Below are 23,382 nucleotides of genomic sequence, written 5' to 3'. Positions count from 1 at the left end.
TAGTTTAATCGTGCATTGCATTGCATTGCATTTCTGGAATGATTGTCCAGCTGTTGTGACTTGGGCATAAAGTCTTCTCGGGCTTAGGTTTGTATGCATTCTTGGCTTGAATATGAAAATATATATTTACTTTCACTTTTTTGACTCATCATATGTGACTATTCTAGTTTTTGTGTGCAGTTTCAAAACGGATCCAAATCACTGGGGGGGAAAAAAAACAAAAACTAACTAAAACACGTCTTGACAAGCCAAATAACTTGCGTTACAACATGTTCCTGTGAAGTACTGCCCTGCTGCTGCTGCAAATAGCCCCTGTGCATAAACTGTACTGAGACGAGTTCACCCAACAGATCCACACTGTCTGCTGCTCAGTCTGTCTGATAGATGCAAGCCAGAAAACAGATGGGGGAGGAGGGAGGCTGTCTCGCCAGCTGAGAGGGAAACTAGTGCTTTGAAGTGGATTGCAATCATTACTTCCCTCCATGTCTCTGGCACACTGGCTACGATAAAACTGTGCTGACAGCCACGGCCGCGGAGTGTGCTGCTTGTTTTGCTCTCTTTCTGGTTTTAAATCAGTCTTGTTTGGGCGAGTGAGTGTTGGGGAGAATCATTACGTAGCCTGTACTGTCTGTAATTAGCTCCGCAACAAAACACACAGTGTCCACTTTATTAGATACACCTGTAGAGTCTGATGCGACCCCATGCATCTGTTCTGCCATAAAGCCTGCTTTTATAATGCCTATAATTAGACACTGCCATACAGGTGTTAACTAAATTACATGTTTTAGCATTGAGGTCATAGTTGATGGTGTGCTGGACTGCATTATATTCAGAGGCCCTCCTGATGTATGTAAATAAGGCGGACAAAAAACTAGAAACACCACTCAATATAACCACCTTTAACTATGACATCAGTAATAAACATATATTTGAATATATTTAGAATTTCCAACAGTGTCACCAAAAACTGAACACTAGTTTTGTAAAGATGGCTGTCATGACAGGGCTGTTGTATTGGACAGGTGCATCTTATAAAGTGGCCACTGAGTGTATTTGTCTTACTTACCTCTAGTGGTATCTAGCCCTGTAGATAATTTTGGTTTTATTTGTTTCAAAATCTCAGTTTCAGAGATTTCTGCCACTCCAAATAGGTGAATGTAATTTTGTTCGTCATGCTCACACTGTCGAACGTATCTCTCAGGACAATCACACCTCACTGTCAACAGTTTGCACTGGATTCACTTCCTACAGAGGAATCAGTCCCAATGCAAGCTGCTGTCATTGTGTTCAGTAGATTATTCAGAGCAGCGTCTCACAACATTTTTGGCTTGTGATTCTTATATTAAAGTAACGTGACCCCTCATCACAGGTGAGGCATTACTGTGGAGAGGAGTTGTGAGCACATCAAAGAGTGATTTTGTCTTCTTGGTCTCTTTCATTTGAAGGATTTTCAGTGGCCTGAAGAGGTGTAAACAGCCGAATTTGAAAAGGGCGAAATGAGTCAGAAAAATGAAAAGAATTTGTGTGACATTTTTTTCCCCTTTCATATCCTTTTTAATCATCTTTGAACGTGTTGACATCTTTTATGTAATCTTTTTAATGCTGTGTGTGGCAGAAATCTCAGAGATGGATATGTCAAAACCTGGGCGTGTTTGTGTTTATTCATAATAGATAAGTGATTTTGTGATTTAGGTGAACTATTTTAATTCTAGTTAAAACTGGTTTTCAGCTGGGTTCATGTAATAAATATTTCATGGAAATAGAATCTCCTCACCTCTCCTACCGTCTATCCTCCACTGGCCTGGTATGATTCATGTAAAGCTACAGAAAGTAATCTCAACTATCTCAATATGAGAAAAGATGAGACTTGCAGCTGCTCTTGTATAATGGGAATGCATAGGACTTGCAGCCGAGTAAATGTGATACTAGCTGCCTGTATTCAGTCCATTTGTTATGTCAGCCACACAGCTAACGAGGCCAGCTTATAGAGGGTCACTGCAGTCAGGCTGACAGTCTCAGGGGCAGGGAACAGGTTTTGAGTCGCGTGGTTCAGACTGGAGGGTAAAATGTGGCCAAGACAGGCAGGTTAAATTGTGATGACCTGTTGGGGCAGAGTTCATTACACCTGTCCTCACTTAATGGACTGTTTGGAAAGGACTTCCTGGCTTGACGGCATGTCCAGTGAACTGTCAGAGAGGGTGGGAGACTGAGGGTGGCTGCTGGTGAGTGAGGTCATGTGGCGTGCACGTCTCCCTTCCAGCTCTTCATCCTGAGAATCAGAAGTAAGGTTATATTTCATCAGAATAATATTCTATACATCCAAGTGTTCATCTTGCTCTGTAGAGTTCTGATTAGCCTGATCCTAGAAGTCACAGACTGTAAACCATCCAGTTGAAAAAAAGGCATTTCTCCAGACCTAATGGCCGGGGCTGGACATCGTCAATCCATTCTCACTAATTATCTCTTTACTCCACCTTGTGTCTGAAGCACTAGTAACAGATGTGTAATCAGCTGATCGATTCAGTAGGAAAAAACTTGTTTTAAACTGGAATGCCTGGATTTTAACTTTACTTTGAGTCAGGCTGAAGAATATATACTAGTGTCACTTGACCTTTGTGCCTCTTTTGAGAAGTGATTAAGATATAGAGATCAGATAGGAACCACTGACATTTTTCTCAGAGGTTGTATGTTTAGTTCCCCTTCTCTTTGGCAAAGTTTAGTTTTATCCTTTCTTTATTCTCAGCAGTAAAACTTTAGACAATACAGCTGTTTTGCTTGCCAGTAGACCTGAATCTTTCAGGAACTGGGATATGCAATCATTTCTTTTTTGTCTGATTTTGGAAAACATTCAAGGCTTAAGTCTTGGCCTAACTACAGAAAATCTTTCTCAGGCCCTGCATCTTAACTATAACTAAAACATATCATTTTAGTTTAGTCAGGTGGCCCTGCAGTTTCATTTCAGGATATATTTTATGGTATTATTGATCACTTTTAAAGCATGAATTGGCCTGGCTCCAGGATGAAGTGAGTGTCTCATTGGCCAAAAAGAGATTTATGACTTTCCCAAAGACTAGATTTAAGAAAAAGTGATTGTGCCCAACAATAGCGAATTGTGTTGTATAGAGTAAAAGCTGTTGTTTTTTTTTTACTGTTTTTTTTTACTGTTTGAGATATGACTAAAATGCAATGCCTACTAAAGTGCTGTACTTAACAAAAGACCCCCCCCCCATAGTGTCCACCCTCATAAGCAGTGGTTCACACCGTGTCAGCAGTCTCCTCCCCTTCAGTGTGCTCCCCGTAGCGATTGTATAGCTCCATGTCAGACAGAGCGCTCTCCAGTGCCTCCTCTTCATAGTCAGTGTGGTAGTCTGACTCCTCTGAGGGAGGGAAGGAGTGCAGAAAGGAAGCAAAGAAGCACATTGTGGGTGAACAAGTTGGAATACATGGTGTTTAGAAGAGGTGACAAATGAAAGTGGGTGTGCAGGTGAAATGAGTCAGAAAAGCAACAAAAATGTGCAACGTTGTGAGAAGTCAAACAGGGCAGTTTGATGAGTGATGGATGACAAATAGGTTATAAGTAGAAAGAAGAGGAAGAATGAGAAGGATGGAGATATGTGAGAAAAACGCTGAGAAAACACAATTTCTAATTATAATTTAAATATGTAATATGTGTTTCTATTTGATTGCAAATATTACATTAACACAGGTCCTACTTCCCCATCATTATGTTACAACCTGCGTGTGTGCACAGTGTAACACATAATTGCAAAAAATTTATTCTGTGATGGGGATTCAGCAGTCCATTTTCTCCTCCATGTGAAACAGATTGATTTGTTAATAGAGTCTGACAGGAAAAAAAACACAAACACCCAAAAACAAATAACAGCAAGCACGCGGAAGACGAACAGTAATAGCATGCCTTCTCCCAGACACTGTTTATACACTTGTAGAAAAAAAGTATGACCATGGGTGTGACTAAAAGTGAGCATGTTGGAGTGTGTCGGTGGTTTTACCATCCACCAGAGCGGGTTTGACAGGCTCGATGCGGGACACAATTTCTGCCAGGTCGGTAAAGGAAGCATTTGGACACGTCAGCACCTGAACACACACACACACACACACACACACACACACACACACACACACACACACACACACACACACACACACACACACACACACACACACACACACACACACACACACACACAGTATATATACATTAAAGAAATGCTCAAAATAGACTGAGTTAGAGGGACTAACCAGCCAATTTTTCTCTAACTACGCCCACTGCCAGATGTCAACACTTTGTCTGTTAGAACGCTATAATGTAATCCTCCTTACGTACACTGGTGAAAAGATAAATTGCAGCCAGCAGTTTCACTAAGGAGGAGGGAGCAGATTTTGGATTTAGTCTTTTTGTCTCCATTTAACATTGGGCAGATGTTCCACACCTTTAAACCACTGTAATGTGAGAGCTTCCTTATTTTTCATGCAGGGGATGAACAACATTTGCAGATTGGCAGACCCTTCTCCACTATGTAAAACACCATAGAAAACAGTACAGGAAGCCAAGGAAAGCTATGACGGAGGCAATTTTCACCTTTTGTCAAGCACATCTTAGTAAGTTATTTAAACTGGATTGGTTTTGCTAACTTATGTTCTTTTAGTGTGTTTTAGATTTTGGTAAATAACTGTGGATATTGTCTGTTTTGCTTTTTCAGTGAGCAGACCGTTTTTCTCTTCCAATCTTTAGCTGCTTCTTTTTGATCTGAACTACTGTCATTTTCTTGATTCTTTTTTTTAATACACACTCCCCCTTTTTGTTTTAACATCTCTGCCACCAGTTTGTATTTTCTTAGTTCTGCATTTGTTCTGTCATGTAGAATCCATCACGGGAAGAGATGCATTATTTCCCCTGAGAGTTGCACCCTACAGTAGCACCTGAAAATAGAAAGGCACTCATTAACGGCCTATGTGGGATGGCTATTGTTTTAGAGAATGGAAATTGGATGTATTTATAAGACAGTTTTAAGCATTACAGTTTCTGCAACCATGACTGCAGCTGTATCCTTCTCTCCACGCTTCAGGTTCATTTGTTAGTTTGTTGCTTTTTGGGCTATTGTCAAAACTCCCCTTCATCTTCCTCACGTTGTTGCTCAGATTGGGGATAAATATCTCATCTTTCTTCATCATGCTCTCTCCTCCCTTGTTTTCGCTGGTCTTTTGTCTTTCTTTGACATTGCTGCGGGACAAATGTGGTGTACGGTAAATCTGTTTCTCTGTGCTAAAAGAGCAGACTGATGCATGGTTTTAATGTTATTGCTTTAACAGCCGTGTAGCCAAAGGCCTAAAACATGAGGCTGTTAGCCACGAGATGCAGCTGACAATAAGGACAATAATAATGAGAGAAAATGTATGTGGTCGATTTAACATACATGGACTGCAGATGAGATGACAGATAATTGACCAAACTCAACAGGGTGTGAAATGTGTGTTTATGGATAACTTTAGACTTTTTAAGTGAGTAAGCTCATCAATTTGACATTATATAATTAAGAAAGTAAGATCGGAGACCACTGTATACGCTTAGCTTTGACTTCACCTGCACTTTCTGTTTAAAAAGGTAATTAATGATTATTTTCAACCTCAGGAACATTTTCCTGATAGGTTCCATTTGTTAGCAGTTATATTGACTGTACTGGATTTACACTTGCTATTGTGTTGGTTATGTTTATACAGTTTCTTCACATTGGATGCAGTTAAGTAGGCGTTGATGATATGTGAGATGTAATATAGGACTACCTATTGATAGCAGTTTATTTTTACTCCAATGGAATGAAAAATTCTTATGTTGTTTTAATGACAAATATGAACAAAATGACCAGGAGAGCCAGAATTACCTGTTTTTGCACAGGTGGGTACTAATGCCATTAACTCAGACTATCAAAGCAAAAAGTGATTATGACGCACTGCAACTCTGCAGTTACATGTTTTAAATAGTTTTGATTAAACCGTGACTGCATGATATTTTGAGGTATAAATGTCTGATGTCAGCTACTTCACTGTAGACCGCAAGTTTTAGCAAAGAGGTTTGACCAACTGAATCTACAGTTATACTTCAAACCATGAGGAACATTAGGCCCGGACTCTTTTTGCACTTTTTTTGTCATATATTCTATAGCGTTCCCATGTATTTTTCCCTCCATCCTTACATTGTTCTTGCTTTGAGTGTTGTGAAACTCCTCCTGGTGTCTGTCTTTCATCATTTTCTCCACCACTCCACTGCGACCCCACACGTCGAACACAGTCTTTCCGTGCTGGTATCCCACCTCCTACAACACACACAAACGCTCACATGTCATTATTCTCTCTACTGAAGGGCAAAATCATTGAAAGATACACCAGAGAATGTAAAGCATGAATTCATTCAGAATGTCTTGTGGGAATTTGTCTGATATTTGTTACTGAAATCATACTTTTCATAATAACTCATGAACAGGGGTGTTAAAAAAACAGCTACGAAGAAAACTAAATCAGAGTCACAGGACAGCGACACCTTTCTCAAACTTACAGCAATTTCATCAAACTTGCCAAACTCCAGTGTGCGGTATCTGTCGATTGGAGGTCTGATGTACTCGCAGTATTCACTGTTCTTCACAGACTCCAGCTGCCTTACGCAGCACACATAAGCCAGCCGAGTCTGAATCTCTGCCATGTTCAACACCTAAGATCACAAGTGTAGAAATAAACATATGTATCACTGGGAAAAAAAAACACCTACAAAAATATCCTCATTGTTATTCATAGGACTCATTTACTTTTACTCCTCGCACAGTCTGTTGTGTCTTTATTTTTAATCAATCCATTACCTTTACTTTCTCAGCCAGGGGGTTGAGGCGTTTCCATAGCAGCCACCAGCCTGAGAGCGAGTCGCCGTAATTAGTGAGGTTGGTTTCATCCCGGCTGCCCACGTCGATAGCTATCACCACTTTGGCCCCCATGGAGCGTGCCACATCAGCTGGGAGAAGGAGGAGGAAACGGAAACAAAAGGTGGGGCAGGAGAGGAAGAGAGCTTTGTGAAATAATCAATCACACAGAGATGGTGAAATGGTAAAAATGACATGATGAAGGCACTGACAGAAAGGAAACAAAGGGCCTGAAAAGACAACAAACCTGGCAGGTTGTTGATGTAGCCTCCATCCATCAGCAGGTGTCCGTCTTTGGGGTCACAGAGAGGAGGCAGATACCCAGACAGAGACATGCTGGCACGAACATACCGCCACAGAGAACCTCAAACAGCACACAGGCAACTCTTTTAAGTTTTATGCCTATTAAGCACTATGTGTTTAATTGAAAGCAACCAACCTGAACGGACAGAAAATTAAACTCATCAATGAGACTAATTAAAGGGTCAGTTCACCAATGGGGGACAGTGTTGGCAGAAATCTGAAAGGCACATAAAAATCTATCCACATGGCTAGATGCCACTTTAGGTAAGAAAACTTTATTTTTTGTCATTTGGGTGAACTGACACTTTAAGCAACAAGAACTAAGGATTCTTTAAAACGAAAGAAAAGAAAGTGAACACTGTACCTACCATCAGTGTGTACCCTCATGGCTGAGGCAGTGATGTCAGTTGTGATATTGAAATACGGAATCCAAAGGTCCTGCATACACAAAAGGTTACATCGAAACAGATAAACATAATAGGCTCACATGATGCATTTACTTATCCTGCGCCACCAACACATATTTGTGGATGTTTATCTGCTGAAACTAATTGATTGCCATGTATGTGCTCTCTTTTTTAGAAGCCAATATCAGCTCTGATTCTACTCATCTCACTCACCTCAATCTGTTTGCTCTTGAAGACATTGCTGATGCTGGAGTTGAAGGCAGCGCCAGAGAACATGGAGGTGACTGGGTACGTCAAATCCAGAACCTTCTTAAACACTGAAGTCATTTCCTACAAGGGAAGCCAAGAAAGGTCAAATGGTTTCTTTCCTCTACACAATTCCAAGATGTTTACAAGATGTTGTAGTACAGAGCAGAATTAATTCCTCAAAGTTTAATTTGATGTTAAAGAAAGTTTTCTGGGTTTTGATGCATAGTTTTTGTCTATGTTTAATACGGAGGTTCTATATCTTGTTTTTCCTTCCTCCTGGTGTGCACACATGCTTTTCTCACGATTTGAAAAATCTTAAAAAGAGAAATTCACTCCTTATAAAAAAAAAGCAGCAACATTTCAACAGAGCAAACTGTTCTGTTATGACTTTGTTCGCCTGACTTTGAAGGACAAAATATTTATTACAACAGTGCTTATTGAGCAGCAACCCAGCCAGCTGCTTCCACATGGAAGGTCCAGAACCAAGAACAGAGCCAGAGGAGGAGGGGCTGGGTACACGAATCATCACACCACATGCTCAGCCTGCAGACCTGGACACTGAGCAGGTGTCTCCAATTAGCCGTCATGAATGGTCACAGTATTAAAGACATAAGGATGAATTTCATATTACAACTAAAAAGGTTCTGTTCATGAGCTTAATATGGAAACCATCCAGGGCTGCAGCAACCCATTACGAGGGTCTAAGGACGGAGGGTTGTCAGATTGTAAAGCCCCCTGAGGCAAATTGTGATTTGTGATATTGGGCTATATAATTATTATAATAATAAGGGTTAGGGTTAATAAAATAATATAAATAATTATTATTTTGATATAATTATATCAAAAAGTAGAATAGAGGTATTAACTGCATTAAGATTAAAAGCTGTTAGTCACCTTCACACAAGGACAGACTCACAAGCAGAAAATTGAAACTGCTTGAAAACATTCCTCTCACCAAGAGGCACGGGAGCAGGTGGAGGAGGAGCTGTCGAACTCAGCTTCTCCTCCACAAAACAGAAGAATGTTTATCTAGTGAATGATCCCACTTAAACCATTTGTTTGACAAAATTGTTTGGCCTTATGACATAATTACAAAAACAACATTTAGGGTGAAAACCCTTGTGGGTCGTCTCTCCAAGCTCGGCAGTCGACAGATGTAACATCCTGAAGATGTTCCATCAAGGTCATGATGCATCAACGTTTTGCTGCAAGTTAATTCAATACAGGTTAAAAAAACTGGGTAGGTGTGTCCTGGTGGTCTAATGGCCTAAGAAGAATACATTAATTTCCTGTCACCCCTATAGTGTCTCCTGACTAATAAAGGAAAAAATAGAGACTTGAAATAGTCTTTTGATGGTAAGTGGGACACAATTTGAAAATCCTACGTGATATAAAGCAGATCAAAATATCATATAGCCTCTTATATTTGGCTCTATTACAAGACTTGTGTTATTGTTTCTTTGAACTCTCACCATTGCCCATTCTTTGGCCCTCATCCTCATGCGGCTGTGGCTACGGTCCTCAGCATATAGCGCCCCCATCAGGGAACCGATAGAGGTGCCACCAATGAGGTCCACTGGGATGCCGGCCTCGCAGACAGCTCGCATTACCCCCACCTGGGAACAGCCCCTGAACAGGAGGAAAAAACACATATATGCCCAGCCAGCACAAAGATTAAACCAAAATCTTTGTAATTATGGTCTGAGGCTCTGACAATTATAAAATCCATTAAGCCCAGAAGAGGTATCATATTTAAAATTTAAATTATGACATGAACAGACAGCAGGGTGGTGTTACCTGGCCCCTCCTCCTCCAAGGATAAGAGCAATAGCATTGCCAGTGAGGACTCGAGCCAGGCGGGAGAAGTCTGAGTGGCGGTCTGCTGGCTTCTCAAACACACGTTGATACAGCTCCAACTGAGAAAAAAAAAGAATATTATTATTATTAATAAGAAAAGATTATGAGGAAATACTAAATGAGAGGCTGAGAGGGGACCAGCCAGATGGGGACAAAGGAAAGTGCTTTGATCTGTAGATGAAAAATGAGAGAGAGAAAAAACACTCTGGTTATATTTTCCATTCCTACCAGTTTGGGCAGGCTCCTCTTAGAAAAGACCCTTCGGGGACAAGAGAGATGGAGGTGTCTGGAGATCCAGCTTCGCATGTTGAGCCAGTCCACAGTTCCTTTGGGTGGAGGGCCGTCTTCTCTGTGCAATAGCACCAGCTGCTTCTGGGCACGCACTGCACTTCCTTCCAACATACGCTCCAGCTAGAGGGGAGGCATCAAGCACAGATGTGTTTGAACATCTTATACTCCTCACTTTCTTCAGAGCTGCTTCTGTGTGGCTGCAAACTTGTGACTAGACTAGGTTTGAGCACAATATCAGCACTTGTACAGGTATATGATTTCATGTGTGTGTTTGGGAATAATAAAGAGTGTGATTTCAGAAGGACTCTTATTTTGAAACATATCATTATATGTGAAGAACTCCACTATAATAATTGTTAATAATTTGGGAATTTTGGGCTGAGCAGAATTGGGAAAGTTATTTGAGAGATTCATTTTTAATTACATTTCCCAGCTATTATGTGCTGCTGCTGAATTTGCAGTCTTTAAAAAGAAAAAGAAAAGGCTGTATAGTCTTGAGAGGAAGGTCAGATCTGCCACCCAGTCAACAGGCCCTCTGCTAAAGGTTTAGTGTATGTGGAAGGTGAGAGGGTGTCTATGTGCGTGTGTGCACCGAAAGATAAAATCAACACAGAGCTATGACTCATTCTGACCCTAAGCAAATATTGATCCATTTCTCCCACCGTCTCCTGTTAAACAGGGATACATTCCTTACTTTTCTCTGTGCCCATTTTTCCCTTTGAAGGCAATTACCTTTCCTTCATCTGCACTTCCTTTCTCACCCACTCCGTCTCTCTTTCATAACATCCATCCACCCTTTGCTCATTTCTCCTGTATGCCCAAGGGTCAAATACAAACCTTTCACAGCCTGTGTGACCATTACATCGGTTAAACCCCTGGGTTTTAACGCCTTGGTTTAACCATGATACAAGAGTATAATGACCAGCATGGACCTCGACATCAAATCAGACTCTAGCAAGATCTTTGTGTGATAACACACTTGCAGAGTGCAGACTGAAGAGCTTAGTTAATAATAATTGGTGTGATGATTACTCTAGAGAGAAAAATCCTAACTGGTCAGCTGTAACACAGACCATTAACCCATAAATGTTCAGATTTTTAAATTATCTACAACATTGTTTAAGAGTAGTTAAAGGATAAGTCTAGTGTTGTTATATATTTTTCAACAAATACCACGAAAAGACCAAAACCAACAATGAATTGATCATACTAACAATTATTGCAAAGCCTGATTTGAGCTGACCTGAGTTTATTCCTCTGTGCCATAGCACAATTACAATAATTACTTCTGTTTGAGTAACGTTAAAAACTACAGTGTACACGTGTGCAGCGGCGGGCAAAGGCTGTCTGAGGGGCAGGGGCGAAATAAATAACAAGGGCAACAACTGCATCATGTTTTCTTGCTAATTGGGCCATCATAGAGGGAACTTTATCATGTTTTATCTATCATAGGGGGCATGCAAGAGGGCACTTTTTTTTTTAACATGGGGGCACCAGTGCTTGTGTGGGTGGACTATGGGTGTATAGGGGCTTTAAAAGTGAAACAATTTATTTGTTACTGGTTTTTAAAGATTAATGTCTTCAGCAGGAACCACACAGTGGAGCATTTAGCAGCTAAACAGACAGATATTTCCCTTAGGAGTTAGTAGAGACCAAAAACAGAGCTTAAAAAAAATGGCCAGAGACACAACTCCAAATGAATGATAATGTTGCACCTAACTGCCGGATGTGTAAATAGGTAACAATTTGCTAACATGTTCGACACAACAAGCAATCTGAAGATGTCACCTTGGACTTTAGAAACTTATGATTGGCATTTTTCACTATTTTATTCACATTTTATAGAATAAACTAATTATCAGTTAAGCCACCCTAAACCTATCCTCTCACCTCTCTCCACCTGTAACCCACCCCTAACATCTCACCTCCCCAACGGCCGGGTCCTGCTCTCCTAGTCCCACAATAATGATGCAGTCGGCCTGACGGATGCACCGCTGTGTCCACGGGGTCAGTGTGTAGTCCGTCTGGTATAGAACTATGCGATGGATGTCTTCCTGTTGGCCCAGCCAGCTGGACAGACGGTACTCATGGACACTGAAGAGGAAAGGAGTTCATTAATGACAGGCGGCATTGCCTGGCTGGCAGCACACAGTAGATCAATTTTCCTGTTGTGCCAAGAGAGCATACTTAAACAGAATTTAATGAGTGAGTCAGAAAGACAGAAAACCCAAAGAAAAAATTACATATACCAACCAGTAGTATGACAGAGGCTACGATTAGGTGTTTCAGTCTGCCACAAAACATACCTGTCTAGTGCTGCAGCTCCAAGTCGCTGTTTGATAATATCACTGGTGAGCAGAAGAGTGGGACCTGCATGTGAAAGATTACAGCAGTTACAGTCAATGTGCCTGGTCGAAGAACTTGACATTTCTTTAGGTGCTGCTACTTTTATATGCAGTTTAAAATGAAACCCTAACCCTAAAATGAGATTCTTTGTATTTATTTTTAAGAAAGTAAGTCCTCGCAATGTAGCTTCCTTGATGGTTCTAGAGAGACCTTTCAATCGCATCGGATCTTTTTAAGTCAAACATGCACCACTTTGTTGAGAATTAGTGAAGAGCGTTTAATAAAAATATTATATTAAACAAACCTAAAACACACACATACACTAGGTCTGTCCCTCTTACTGTCACTCCCTAAAGCCTTAAAGGCTCTTGTTGTAATGAAAGTCTAATTCCATAAACACGGTAAATTCAAAGCACACACAGACCTGATCTCTGTGGAGGATGGCAGTCAAACACACACATTAGGAACATTTCAGCTCCTGTATTTTCTTTTTCTTACCTATTGCGATGAGTGCATGCTGCAGCTCCAGGGTGAAGGCAGTGAGAGGTACCTCCTCTGACACAGGCAGGACGGTCACAGTGGAGAGGTTGGACGCTGGGTTCCCCGCATCCCACTTACTGCCGGGGGTGTGGAGGGCCAAACTGCGAGCTGGGGACATGCGTACATATCAGTACACTTAAAGTACACACCGGCAAGACAAACCTTAGCGGCAGGGAGACACACATGTAGACAAACACACCTGTCAGAGGACCATTGACCTGCTGGAGGATCTTCTGTCCTAGTAGGTGGATCAACCTGGTGACAACCTGAGAGGCACAAACATTTTAGCAGTGACTGTGTTACTCATCAAACAGACACCATGCACATAACAATGCTTCCTATTAAATGTAATTTATGTGCAGTAAATTTGTCTTGATTTTACATTCAAAATGTTAAGGAAAGTAAAAGAAAAATGGGAATAATTTTGGGAACCCTTTATCCACATTATTGTCCAGCTGATGATCAATTATTGAAATGCTCATTGTAGGTTAAATCAACGCCATTCATTTTAAAGCTGACCTTTAGAAATCACAACACTCTGCTCTATCCACAAAAAACAGATTGTGTTTTCACAACATTTAAGGCTCACCCTACCTGTGGGAACTTCCTCTTGATGGAGCTGAGAGCTCCCTCTGGTAACTTGGCCAACTCAGAGTCTCGTACAGCGTGCACTGTGGTGGCTCTGTTCTGATGGGTCAGCGCCTCCACCTGCAGAGAAACGAAGGACACGTCGCATTGTTTACTCTGAAAACTACAAAGTCAATCACAAGTAAAAAGAAAAATCCTTTCTAGACATTACAACACATAACATAATGTACTACTAAATACTTCAAGATACAGATACTTTGGGGGATACCACAATTACATAACAATGTATGTATGTAATTTAAGTTTTAAATTAGTTTTAATAAGTCCATGACTGAACTTCATGTAAGAAATACATAAATTAAAAAAAAGAGAGCTATAAATAAGATCTCTCCATCTCATCATCCAGAGTTGACGTCAACACGGCCATGCTAAATATGTCTCCGAATGTTAGCCATAACAATCTTATTCCCACCATCACATCCCTCCTCCAGGTAACAGTAACCATAGCATCCATCAACCCAGGTATTATTAGAAGCATCGTGGCAGAGACCAGCCAATAGGAGAGTGGGTGAAGTGTAACAAAGTGACTTTGCTTTACGTAGTTTATCAAAATGAAAATGCATTAGTGTCCAGTTTTAGACAACAATGGGAAACATATGTTAACACGTTTTATATTCACGGTAAATGTATTGATATGCTGAGTGGTTCAACAGGTACTGAATATAAATGTATTCTTCCTCAGATTAGATCAAACCAAACAAGATGAGAAACGACTGCAGTGTGTAAACCCACACTACATTCGGCAGACCTGCTGGTTATGCTGCTGAAAACTCCGGTCTAAATGTGTTTGGAGATTCCCAAAAAGAGCCAAAGACAAAGTGTTTTTTCTCATGATGAATTCTGAATATATGAATAGAAGTATATGTAAACTATACCATTTAAGGTTAAACTTAAGGTTCAATTGTCTGAGCTTGTTTTTTTTCCCACTTCGACACAAGTACAGTACATAAGGATAATTAAGATTAAGAATTAATCTTGATTATTTTTATTCAAATTCAATTTCAGCTGGCTTGTAGCTAATGTTAAGTTACCCCCTAAATATTCATGAGATGTACTTGGCTGAGTTTTTATGAACTGGCAGTGATAATAGTCTTATAGTCAAGCTTTTGAAGAGCATACTGGCAGCATATATACATCAATGTGATGATTAACTACCATTAATGGCAACCTATCTTCCTCATGCAAGTTAAGTTTTTGATAGAAGAAAAACTTGATTTGTCATTATATTTATCAGGATACTAGAAGAGAAAAAATCTTAACATAGCGCACTCATAGTAAATATTCATAGTTTTTCCACCTACTATCTGCCATCTGTCCTCCCCCTCACCATCATGGTCCTTACCACTCCAATCAGGTCGCCGCGTCCATACTCTCCGATCAGCTCCTTCTTGCCATCCTCCTTCATGATTACAGAGCGCAGTCGACCACTCAGCACTATGAAAGTACTGTCTGATTTCTCTCCCTGCCTGAAAAATATACAGATACCTTCAATTCACTTCGAATATGCAAACAAGCTTGTGAACCAAAACCAAATTTAAGAATTTAGTTGCCTCCATTGTTGACAAGAATGCTGTAATGTCAACAAAGACTATTTCTCTAAAGATATACAAGGTCATCACTAGAATACCTGTAGACTGCCCTGCCAGCTTCCACAGCCATCCAGTCGAGAGCAAAGTCTATCTGTCTGACAAAAGATGACATCCTCCTCACCACCGTGTGAGCAACGTTCAGCACCACCTTTGGCTCCACACGCATTATCCTGAGGAATAAGAAATAAATCCTGAGGCCATTCTCATTGCTCTTTTAAACATTTTTGTTGAGTGTAAGTATGTTTTTACAGTCTACAGTCTCCACTGCCCTACAAAGTCAAAACGCAGTAAATACAGGTTTGATCAAAAGTTAAGACTAGAACTTTTTGATGTCTTACCTTACTATAATTATATATGTGTAATTTCTGGGGGAAAATGTGTGAATTTTTAACTAGCAGAACAGGTAAAAACCAAACAGCAGTGACTGCACTCCAGCTAGTTAAGGCCAGCTGGCGAGATAGACTTAGCTAAACCCAATTTACCCAATTTCATTGAATTCACTTTTGATGCTCCAACATCTTAGTTGACATTTTTTTAATACCATATAAATAAAACAGTAGCTAAATCTTAAGCAATAATGGAGAAAATAAAGTAGCTAGTCCTGCTAAAAAGGTAACTAGCCTAGCTTAGCAGTATACAAGTGTCTGAAGAAGCTGAAGAAGAAACATTTTGTTTGTTTTCCCTGCGCCCCTTCAGATGGTCCAAACAGACTGCATTTTATCTAAATGTAAAACGTTTACCTGCATTTTTAAGGTCTGTGACAATTTTTAATAATAAAGGCCTCAAATTACGGTTTTACAACTTATAGATCAGTTACATAGTTTGGCTAAGAGCCTTATAACTTCTCTGTATCTTCAGTTACTGCTCTCTGCCTTCGTAACGCCGTACACAAGACTACATATCTTGAGTACACATTTCTAAATGGACGGGTGTGCGTGCAGGTGACTGACTCATAGAAGTGGGTTTTGGAAATGGAGAGGAAGCTGCAGTCCCGCTGGGCTCGAACAGTGAAGATGAGGGGCTCTCCGGTCAGGACAGCAAGTTGACCGACGAGCTCTCCAGGGTGCGTCACAAACAGACGTGTCTCTTCTTCGCGGTCGATCATCCGCTGGTAAACATGGAGGAGGCCAGAAATCACAAACTGGATGCTCACCTCCTGAAGCGCCAAGAGGAGAGAGAGGAGAGAGAGGAGAGAGGGGGCACAGTCTGAAGGTGAAGGCCAAGATTCAGGTGTGCTAATGGGACAGATTGAGTTGTTGTCAAATCAAAAATTAATTTCACAATAATTATCACAGCATTAGAACATTATTGATATGTTATGAATGTTACTTGTGTATTCAATACAATATGGTAAAAGGTTACTTTTTCCACTTTCCAGCTTTTTAGATATGAGAACTGTGGACAACAACATCTTGATATTGATATTGACTTTGTTGGTTGTTCTAACCTGGTCACCCTGACGAGCCACCACAGAACCAGCTTTGACTTGATGGAGGGTCACTCTACCCTCGAGTAGACTGGGGTCCTGGAACACAAAAAAAACAATGTTTGACAAAAAAACATTCAGAATAACTGCTTATTTATATCATCACAAAACACGCTGACCTCTCTTAATGTATTAGACCTGCCACTTTTCCCATAAAACATGTGACATTGCACAATATGCATGCAAAATTAGTATTAGCTTTGTTTTGAAAAACAAAGTAACCTCTGACCTGCAGCTGGATGATTCCCAGCAGGTCCTTCTTAGCAGCCTGGAGGATTGTGCTGCTCTTGCTGAGGTGGATGGCGTCAGAGTGCCCCCCACTGTCTGTGTAGTGAAACACTTCAGACGGTGTGTGCTGCATCGTCACACACTTCTTCAGGCTGGACTACAAAGACAGACATAAGAGAGTGACTAAAAAGGAAGACCAAGACAATCAGGAGATGCTGGGTTACACAGCCAACCTCTGATTCAACGTAAAGAGGTGACGTGGCAGGAGAGTCTTACTTTGTGAGTGACAGGACTGGAGGGAGCCTCATCTATAGTGACTCGGGCTCGTTCACAAGCCATGTTCAAGTCAATACCTGCAACTCAGGACAAAAGGAGGAGGATTATGAATTTAGGTATGTCTGTGTGTGTCCTTGCTTTCAGATCAGCGACTGTGTCTGAGCAGGAAATTAATACAGACATGTGCCATGTGGTGATCGCAAACGTCCAAGATAGTGACCCACCTGCGCAGTCGGTGGGCATTGAGATGGGTCGCTGCTTCCTGTAGCTGTTTGGAGGGCTGTCCTTTACACCATCTGTTTATTGTAAGGTGAAGTGCCAGCACTGGATCAGTCATGCAAAATATTAAATGTGTGTGTAGTATGTTTAGAATTATGTGTGTGTGTGTGTGTGTGTGTGTGTGACCTGTCTCGGTGGGGCTCTCTGTGGTCCCAGCAGGTAACTCGTCCTGGAAGTGCAAACGACGAGTTGTCTTCCCAGAAATGGCCTCTCCCATCACACTGTTTATATTGGACAAGGGCACCGCCTGACTGTCCTGTCAGTTAGGAAACAAAACTAATCAGTAAACAGTCCACATTTCAGTTAGTCAGGACAACGGTAACATTTTGAGTAACCCTGAAATATCTTAATAATAGATTTGAAGCATGGGAAAATGAAAACAAATGACACATTTCAAGAAAAGACATCCAGTGTGGTTCAGTGGGTGGAACACTGCAGAAATACTGATGGTATACACATTTGATTCGGGCCATTTGGTGATTACTTTATTATTGATATTAAATAGTATTTAATTTATTAGTTATTCTAGGATGTTTGGAGACTTATTATGACTACAATAATCAATAAACACTTTTTTTTAAATAAGCCTTCAGGAATTGGCAAAGTGAATGCCCTTTCACATATTTATTTCACATAGTATTTTTGGTTATCATAACGTCGGGTTAGAGGTTACTGCCTTCCCTGTTGTCTGTGGAGGGGCTGTAATCATTTCTATTCACTCTCACTGAGCTGTATGAAGGAGTGAGTTATGATACTGTGCTTAATGTTGTGTGAAATTAGCTTGCATGTGTGTGGCATGAGTGTGTATGTGCCCTTCTGTGCTTGTTTATGTACACATTCATAACCAGTGGTGCTTAGGTATTCAATGAGGGCCTCTCTGCGTGACTGTGTGTGTATACACACAAATATGTGTGCACTAATTAATTTCCCTCCTACCGGATTGAAGAGCTCAGTTGTTAGGCCCAGATAGTTATGTAACGCCAAGAAGGTGACTCTTTGGAGGCGCACCATGATTATCTGCAACACACAAAATCAAACACTGAGGTAAACAGAGCAGAACATATATATACATCAGATTGTAGTTACGCCCAAATTAGATCAAAATTATTATGTTTTAATTTTAAAATAATGTGTTCCAGAGGGAGGAAAAAAAATCTGTCTCAAGGAAAAACAAACACTACAAACTGTGTATTTACTGTTAGACAATCTGTTACCTGAATGACACGAACAAGTGTCTCTGGGTATTTCTTAAACACAGACTCAAAGGCTGATGCAGGTAAACGTAAGATGGTGGAGCGAGTTGCAGCCCGTGTAGACACAGTCTTATATGGAGCTGGATAACCCTGGCAAAGGCAGGACAAAACAATTAGGAAAGAAAATAATTAAGCAAAGATAAAACCTAATACATCTTTGACAGTGTTGATAGACACCTAATTAGAACTGTCCGTGAAATAATTACATGGACCATTTTTTACCTCTTAATTTTATTATTTGAGCCTGTACTTGCAACATTTCAAAAACTTGTAGCATGATTCATTGCAAACATAAACTTACAAGACTGACACAGCCTTACAGCAGTTTTTTTTCTTGATTTGTACAAGTACATCTGTTTCTGAACAACAGCAATATGACATCTGAAAAAGATTTTCCTGAAACTTCAAGATGTTGACTCAAATACTCATTCCTGACTATCGTAGGAACACTGAAAGATGCAAGTTTAAGTAAAGAAATTTTATCACATAACTATAACTATGTATGACAACATAGCAAATGGAAACAAAACAGAGCATGCCACTGGACTACATTAATAACCTGACACACAGGGATATGGGGGTAATATAAACAAATTGAGCTGAACAAGAAAGTACAAAAAGAATTGCTTCTAAACAAGAGAAGCATGAATAAAAATATTAACTGTGGGGAGGAGACACAAACAGATCAGAGGACAAATGAGGACAGAAGCAGAGAAGTTAGTCTGATGTGCAGATGGAAGAGAAATAAAGAGCTCACAGTGATGATGTCCAGAATACTAAGCAGGCTGTGGACGCTGTCTCCTGGGTGCACGTCCTTCACCACTGGCTCTGTACCGTCCTGAGAAACAGGACAAACACAAGAAATGACACCACCAGAGTCTCGAGTCAGACTTTACTATGAAGCCCCATATATATTGCACCTTTAAACAAATCTGGATGGACTATCCATGATGTGGAGAGGTAAAGTAACTAAAGTATAGAATGGGATGGCACTCGTGATTTGTACATATTGACAGAAGCCAGCAGCAGACGGGAAAGCATTTAGACATTTAAATACAAACAAAGGCGTGGAGAGCCATCATTCTACTTCTTGTGTTCTTAAAAAGTTGACTGCGTCTAGATAAATGTTACATTACTGCCCTCTCCTGTTTATATAAGGTAGAGGAGGACAATGAAATGGTCATTACGCAGAGTAAAGTGCGCATATACCCTTGCTTCAAACTTAACTAAGTTGAAATTTCACAAGTGTTAATGATCAGAGGCACCAACACTGATGACCTGTCCCAGTTTTAGCATCATGTATCAAAAAAAAACGCACAGGATTCATGTTTGTTACAGTTATGTCTTGATATTAAACACATTTCAGTCAGTTTATCCCTCTGCCAAAAAACAAGAGCCTTGTAGATACAATTTCAAAGCTACTCTATTTTATATTTTTGTATATTAGCAATGGATCAAATGGCTGCATGTAATATCATGGGTGACCTACTCATAAAATGTGAAAGTACACAAGAACCACTGTATGATAACACCAAATTAAGTTTTTCTGAAAAAAAAAATTATCCGAAAATCAACTTGTTATCCACGTACGTTCTCCTGGATGCAGAGCTCGAGTCGTCCATCCTGGACCACATAGATGCTATCGTCATCGTCTCCTGGCCTGAACAGACCTTCACCCTCCTGCAGCTCGATAAACACCATGTGGCGACACAGCTCTAGAAACAAGGGCTTCTCAAAATGACCCAAGACCCTACAACAAAGACAATACACACATTATGAAAACAAATGGGAGAAACAATAGGAGAGGCTACATGGAGAAGTTGTATATTTGTCTACCTGACATTCTTCAGCATGTAGAGGACCTCGGAGGGCAGGTTTGAGCTCTGCACATCAAACTCTGTTAGGTCGGCCTCCAGCAGGGAGGGAGGAGGTTCCTTGGGCTGCAAGGTGGGAGGATCTTTACGGATCCTCAGGATTCTGTTGAGAGGCACAAAAAGACAACAGATTCCTTTATCAATTCGCTCATCAAGGCTCAAAACAAATCTCACTAATTGTTTCACGGTTTCACTTTCACACACAATTAAAAGATGTATTTATGGAGCGTACTTGCGAGCTATGCTCAGAACTTTGGTTCTTTTGCGTATGCGTTGCGGTTGCTTCGATACTGAGGTAGAGGTGGAAGGAGGAATCGAGGACAGCGTCTGGACCTAAGAAAAACAAACACATTCGAGATTTAAACATTTTCTGTTGTTTACTGCAGACAGAAAAATATATTTTCTGTGTAGACCTAATTAATAGAGACAATTTTAAAATTGCTTGATTAAATGTAGGGAGTTAGTATTATCATGGGGACCTGCATTCACTACTAAGCTATATGCTTGCCAGTCATTTTCAGTCTTACTGTATCAGAGGGCATTACAATGATATATATTGTCAGTGGAGTATGTTTTATGCAATGGTGCAACAAGATACAAACATTTTGGAAATGGATTGCATTTAGTGTGATGCAGGGAAATTGTAATGAAATTAGAAATGTATACATAATTTGCATATTCTTTTCCCTAAATACTTATAAATGCCTATTTACCTAATTTATAGTACTGACATGAATCTACCCAACTGTAAATGTTTGTGTAAGAGTGTATGAGTGTGATACAGAAATGGAAATAGAGAAAACCTTTCGCATTATCTTCCTTCCATAGAAGAGCACTTTATCTCGTTTTCTGAAGCGATAATGAGGCACACCAGGCTCTTTCTCACCTTGTCAGAGAATCCAAAAACAAAATGCATATAAAGCCATGTTAAGACCACATTCTAAAGAAATTAAGTATGAAGGTATTATAGCATTAGAATAAATATGAAGTTCAGGAAGAGGTTGGATGACTCACGAGCAAGCTTGAATCTCCTGTATAGGAAGAGCACCACAATCCCAATCAGTGAGACTGCGACTGCAGCTCCAATCAGTACCCCTGTGAGCTAAGAGAAAAACAAGAGCATTGCAACAATGGTATGGTCAAATTAGAAGGCACTGCAGTGTAGTTGCCTACAACATATTGCAATATAGCTGCTGGTTTAGTACCATAGTCCTTCAAAGTCCAAAGCTGTGCCCCCCAAAATACACTAAATAAAGCCACAGTATGCATACTAAAGCACACCAGATTTGAGCGTGCTGTTGATGTACAAAATTGCCCCATGATAGAATGCCCAAAAGAAAGAGAGAAGCTGCTCATTGCTGGAAAAAATGATAAATAACAAATTGTGGATAGTGGCAAAAAAAACATTTTGCAAAGGTTTAACTGGCAGTGACATACAAAAATCACAGTTAGAACAAAACATCATAGTTTGGATTTTTTGTATACTAACTGGAAGAGTATACTATAAACATTAGTTTATAATACATACTGAAAATAAATAGTGTCTGTTGTATGGCCTTGCAACATAGCACAGCTTCTTATGCAAACAGGCTTTATGCAGGCAGTGTTGCCAGACGCTGAAAACCACTTATATTAACAGCTGCAAATCTTTTATCTCTATGCTATGACAGAATAACTATTTGAAATGAAAAAATGTTTAAAAAGTTGTAGTAATAAACTAAACTGACATTTGGTTTTGACAGTCATCAGTCACTGCGTGTGGAGCCAAACCTACTGACCTATTTTCGTCAGTGAAAATCACCCAAATGGTGCAAGAAAGTAGGCCAAATTATCACAACCCAACCAAAACCAGTTAACATGGAAACAAAACAGTTAAATAAAATACAGCCCAAATGGGCGGGGAAACTTCCCAATCTGACAACACAGCATGCAGGGCTGTGCTCTCCATGCTTGTTGACTGCTTGAGGCTGTCAATGAATTGTTATTTCATACCATGGTGGTCTGCATCCTCTCCTCCAAAAACTGTTGCACTCGTGCTCTGTTCATCAGCATCTAGAAAACACAAGTTAACAGTAAGTAGATACTAACAGCTATCTGCTGCTTATGAAATTGGCACTGATAAAGTCAGATAAAGTCCCCACTGCTGTGCCAGTTGTTTCACATGTGTTTTACAAGAAATAGTGATGCTTACTAAACTGGACCATTTGCACAAGTCCCCATCATCCTCTCCACGGCAGTCCATCCTGTAAGACAAGCATGCTTAAAAGGTTACGCCTGCAACCCAGATATAAGGTGACATTTAGGTAGAATCGCACAGAGACAGAGGCGGTATACATTTGAGGAGGTTATAGTTCATGGAGGGCTCACGAGTTATTGAGGGTAAAAGGGAAACTATGAAAAGAGGAACATGGATCTGTGAATTAGCAGTATGTTCCGCCAGCTCATCGTATTGCTTCGCGTCTTCGTGTTAACAAGTAAACGACAAGGTAGCATAATTAGCCTGCAACAAAGTAACTGGCGGCTGATGTTGATTTCAAGTGGTTGATATAATACAGTCTCAACGTTAGCTTGACGTTAGCTAAAACAACACTAGCTAGCAGCTGGCTGACTAAGGTTGCCCGTCTTGCCAGTAATTTCAAATAACCAAAGTCAACTTCACATCCAAGCATTATGAAAGTGTACAGAAAACACTACGCTTACTTTTCGATGATTTCTGGTGTGCTGCTTTAAGCTCGTAACATTACCAAACAGACGATGGAGCAAAGTTAGCAGATAGCTAACAAAGTTTTCTGTATGCTGTCACTTGCTAGCTCCGCCCATATTTCTA

The 23,382-nt window shown here is 40.3% G+C and overlaps 1 protein-coding gene across 1 annotated transcript; it reads right to left on the bottom strand.

Moving 5' to 3' along the window:
• Positions 1 to 1,951: 1,951 nt before the first annotated feature.
• On the bottom strand, positions 1,952 to 23,304 carry LOC139301656 (patatin-like phospholipase domain-containing protein 7). The gene is made up of 37 exons (XM_070925098.1): positions 23,256 to 23,304; positions 22,747 to 22,798; positions 22,548 to 22,607; positions 21,570 to 21,657; positions 21,359 to 21,441; positions 20,788 to 20,888; positions 20,518 to 20,658; positions 20,272 to 20,431; positions 19,439 to 19,519; positions 18,643 to 18,771; positions 18,365 to 18,445; positions 17,555 to 17,684; positions 17,374 to 17,445; positions 17,150 to 17,226; positions 16,875 to 17,030; positions 16,607 to 16,684; positions 16,110 to 16,315; positions 15,198 to 15,329; positions 14,913 to 15,036; positions 13,517 to 13,630; positions 13,122 to 13,188; positions 12,881 to 13,030; positions 12,343 to 12,406; positions 11,962 to 12,130; positions 9,974 to 10,156; positions 9,686 to 9,804; positions 9,361 to 9,517; positions 7,853 to 7,969; positions 7,601 to 7,670; positions 7,177 to 7,293; positions 6,873 to 7,021; positions 6,575 to 6,727; positions 6,216 to 6,335; positions 4,014 to 4,098; positions 3,262 to 3,377; positions 2,136 to 2,269; positions 1,952 to 2,054 (listed from the first exon to the last, which is right to left on the bottom strand). Exons 2-37 carry the CDS (start codon positions 22,795 to 22,797, stop codon positions 1,952 to 1,954), a joined length of 4,137 nt encoding a protein of 1,378 aa, XP_070781199.1. The 5' UTR covers position 22,798; positions 23,256 to 23,304.
• Positions 23,305 to 23,382: the final 78 nt, after the last annotated feature.

Source organism: Enoplosus armatus, chromosome 18 (assembly GCF_043641665.1).
Source record: "Enoplosus armatus isolate fEnoArm2 chromosome 18, fEnoArm2.hap1, whole genome shotgun sequence".
NCBI classification, from domain to species: Eukaryota; Metazoa; Chordata; class Actinopteri; order Centrarchiformes; family Enoplosidae; genus Enoplosus; species Enoplosus armatus.
Note: the sequence above shows the minus strand (reverse complement) of the source record. Positions and strands in the feature narration are given on the sequence as shown.

What these genes read in the sequence shown, in the direction of transcription:
- LOC139301656 (XM_070925098.1), bottom strand. Translation starts at nt 22,797, where the DNA reads ATGGACTGCCGTGGAGAGGATGATGGGGACTTGTGCAAATGGTCCAGT. An exon ending in CTACATCAACAACCTGCCAG is followed by an intron (nt 7,022 to 7,176) that starts GTTTGTTGTCTT and finishes TCCTTCTCCCAG; the next exon opens with CTGATGTGGCACGCTCCATG. An exon ending in CAAACCCGCTCTGGTGGATG is followed by an intron (nt 3,378 to 4,013) that starts GTAAAACCACCG and finishes TCCCTCCCTCAG; the next exon opens with AGGAGTCAGACTACCACACT.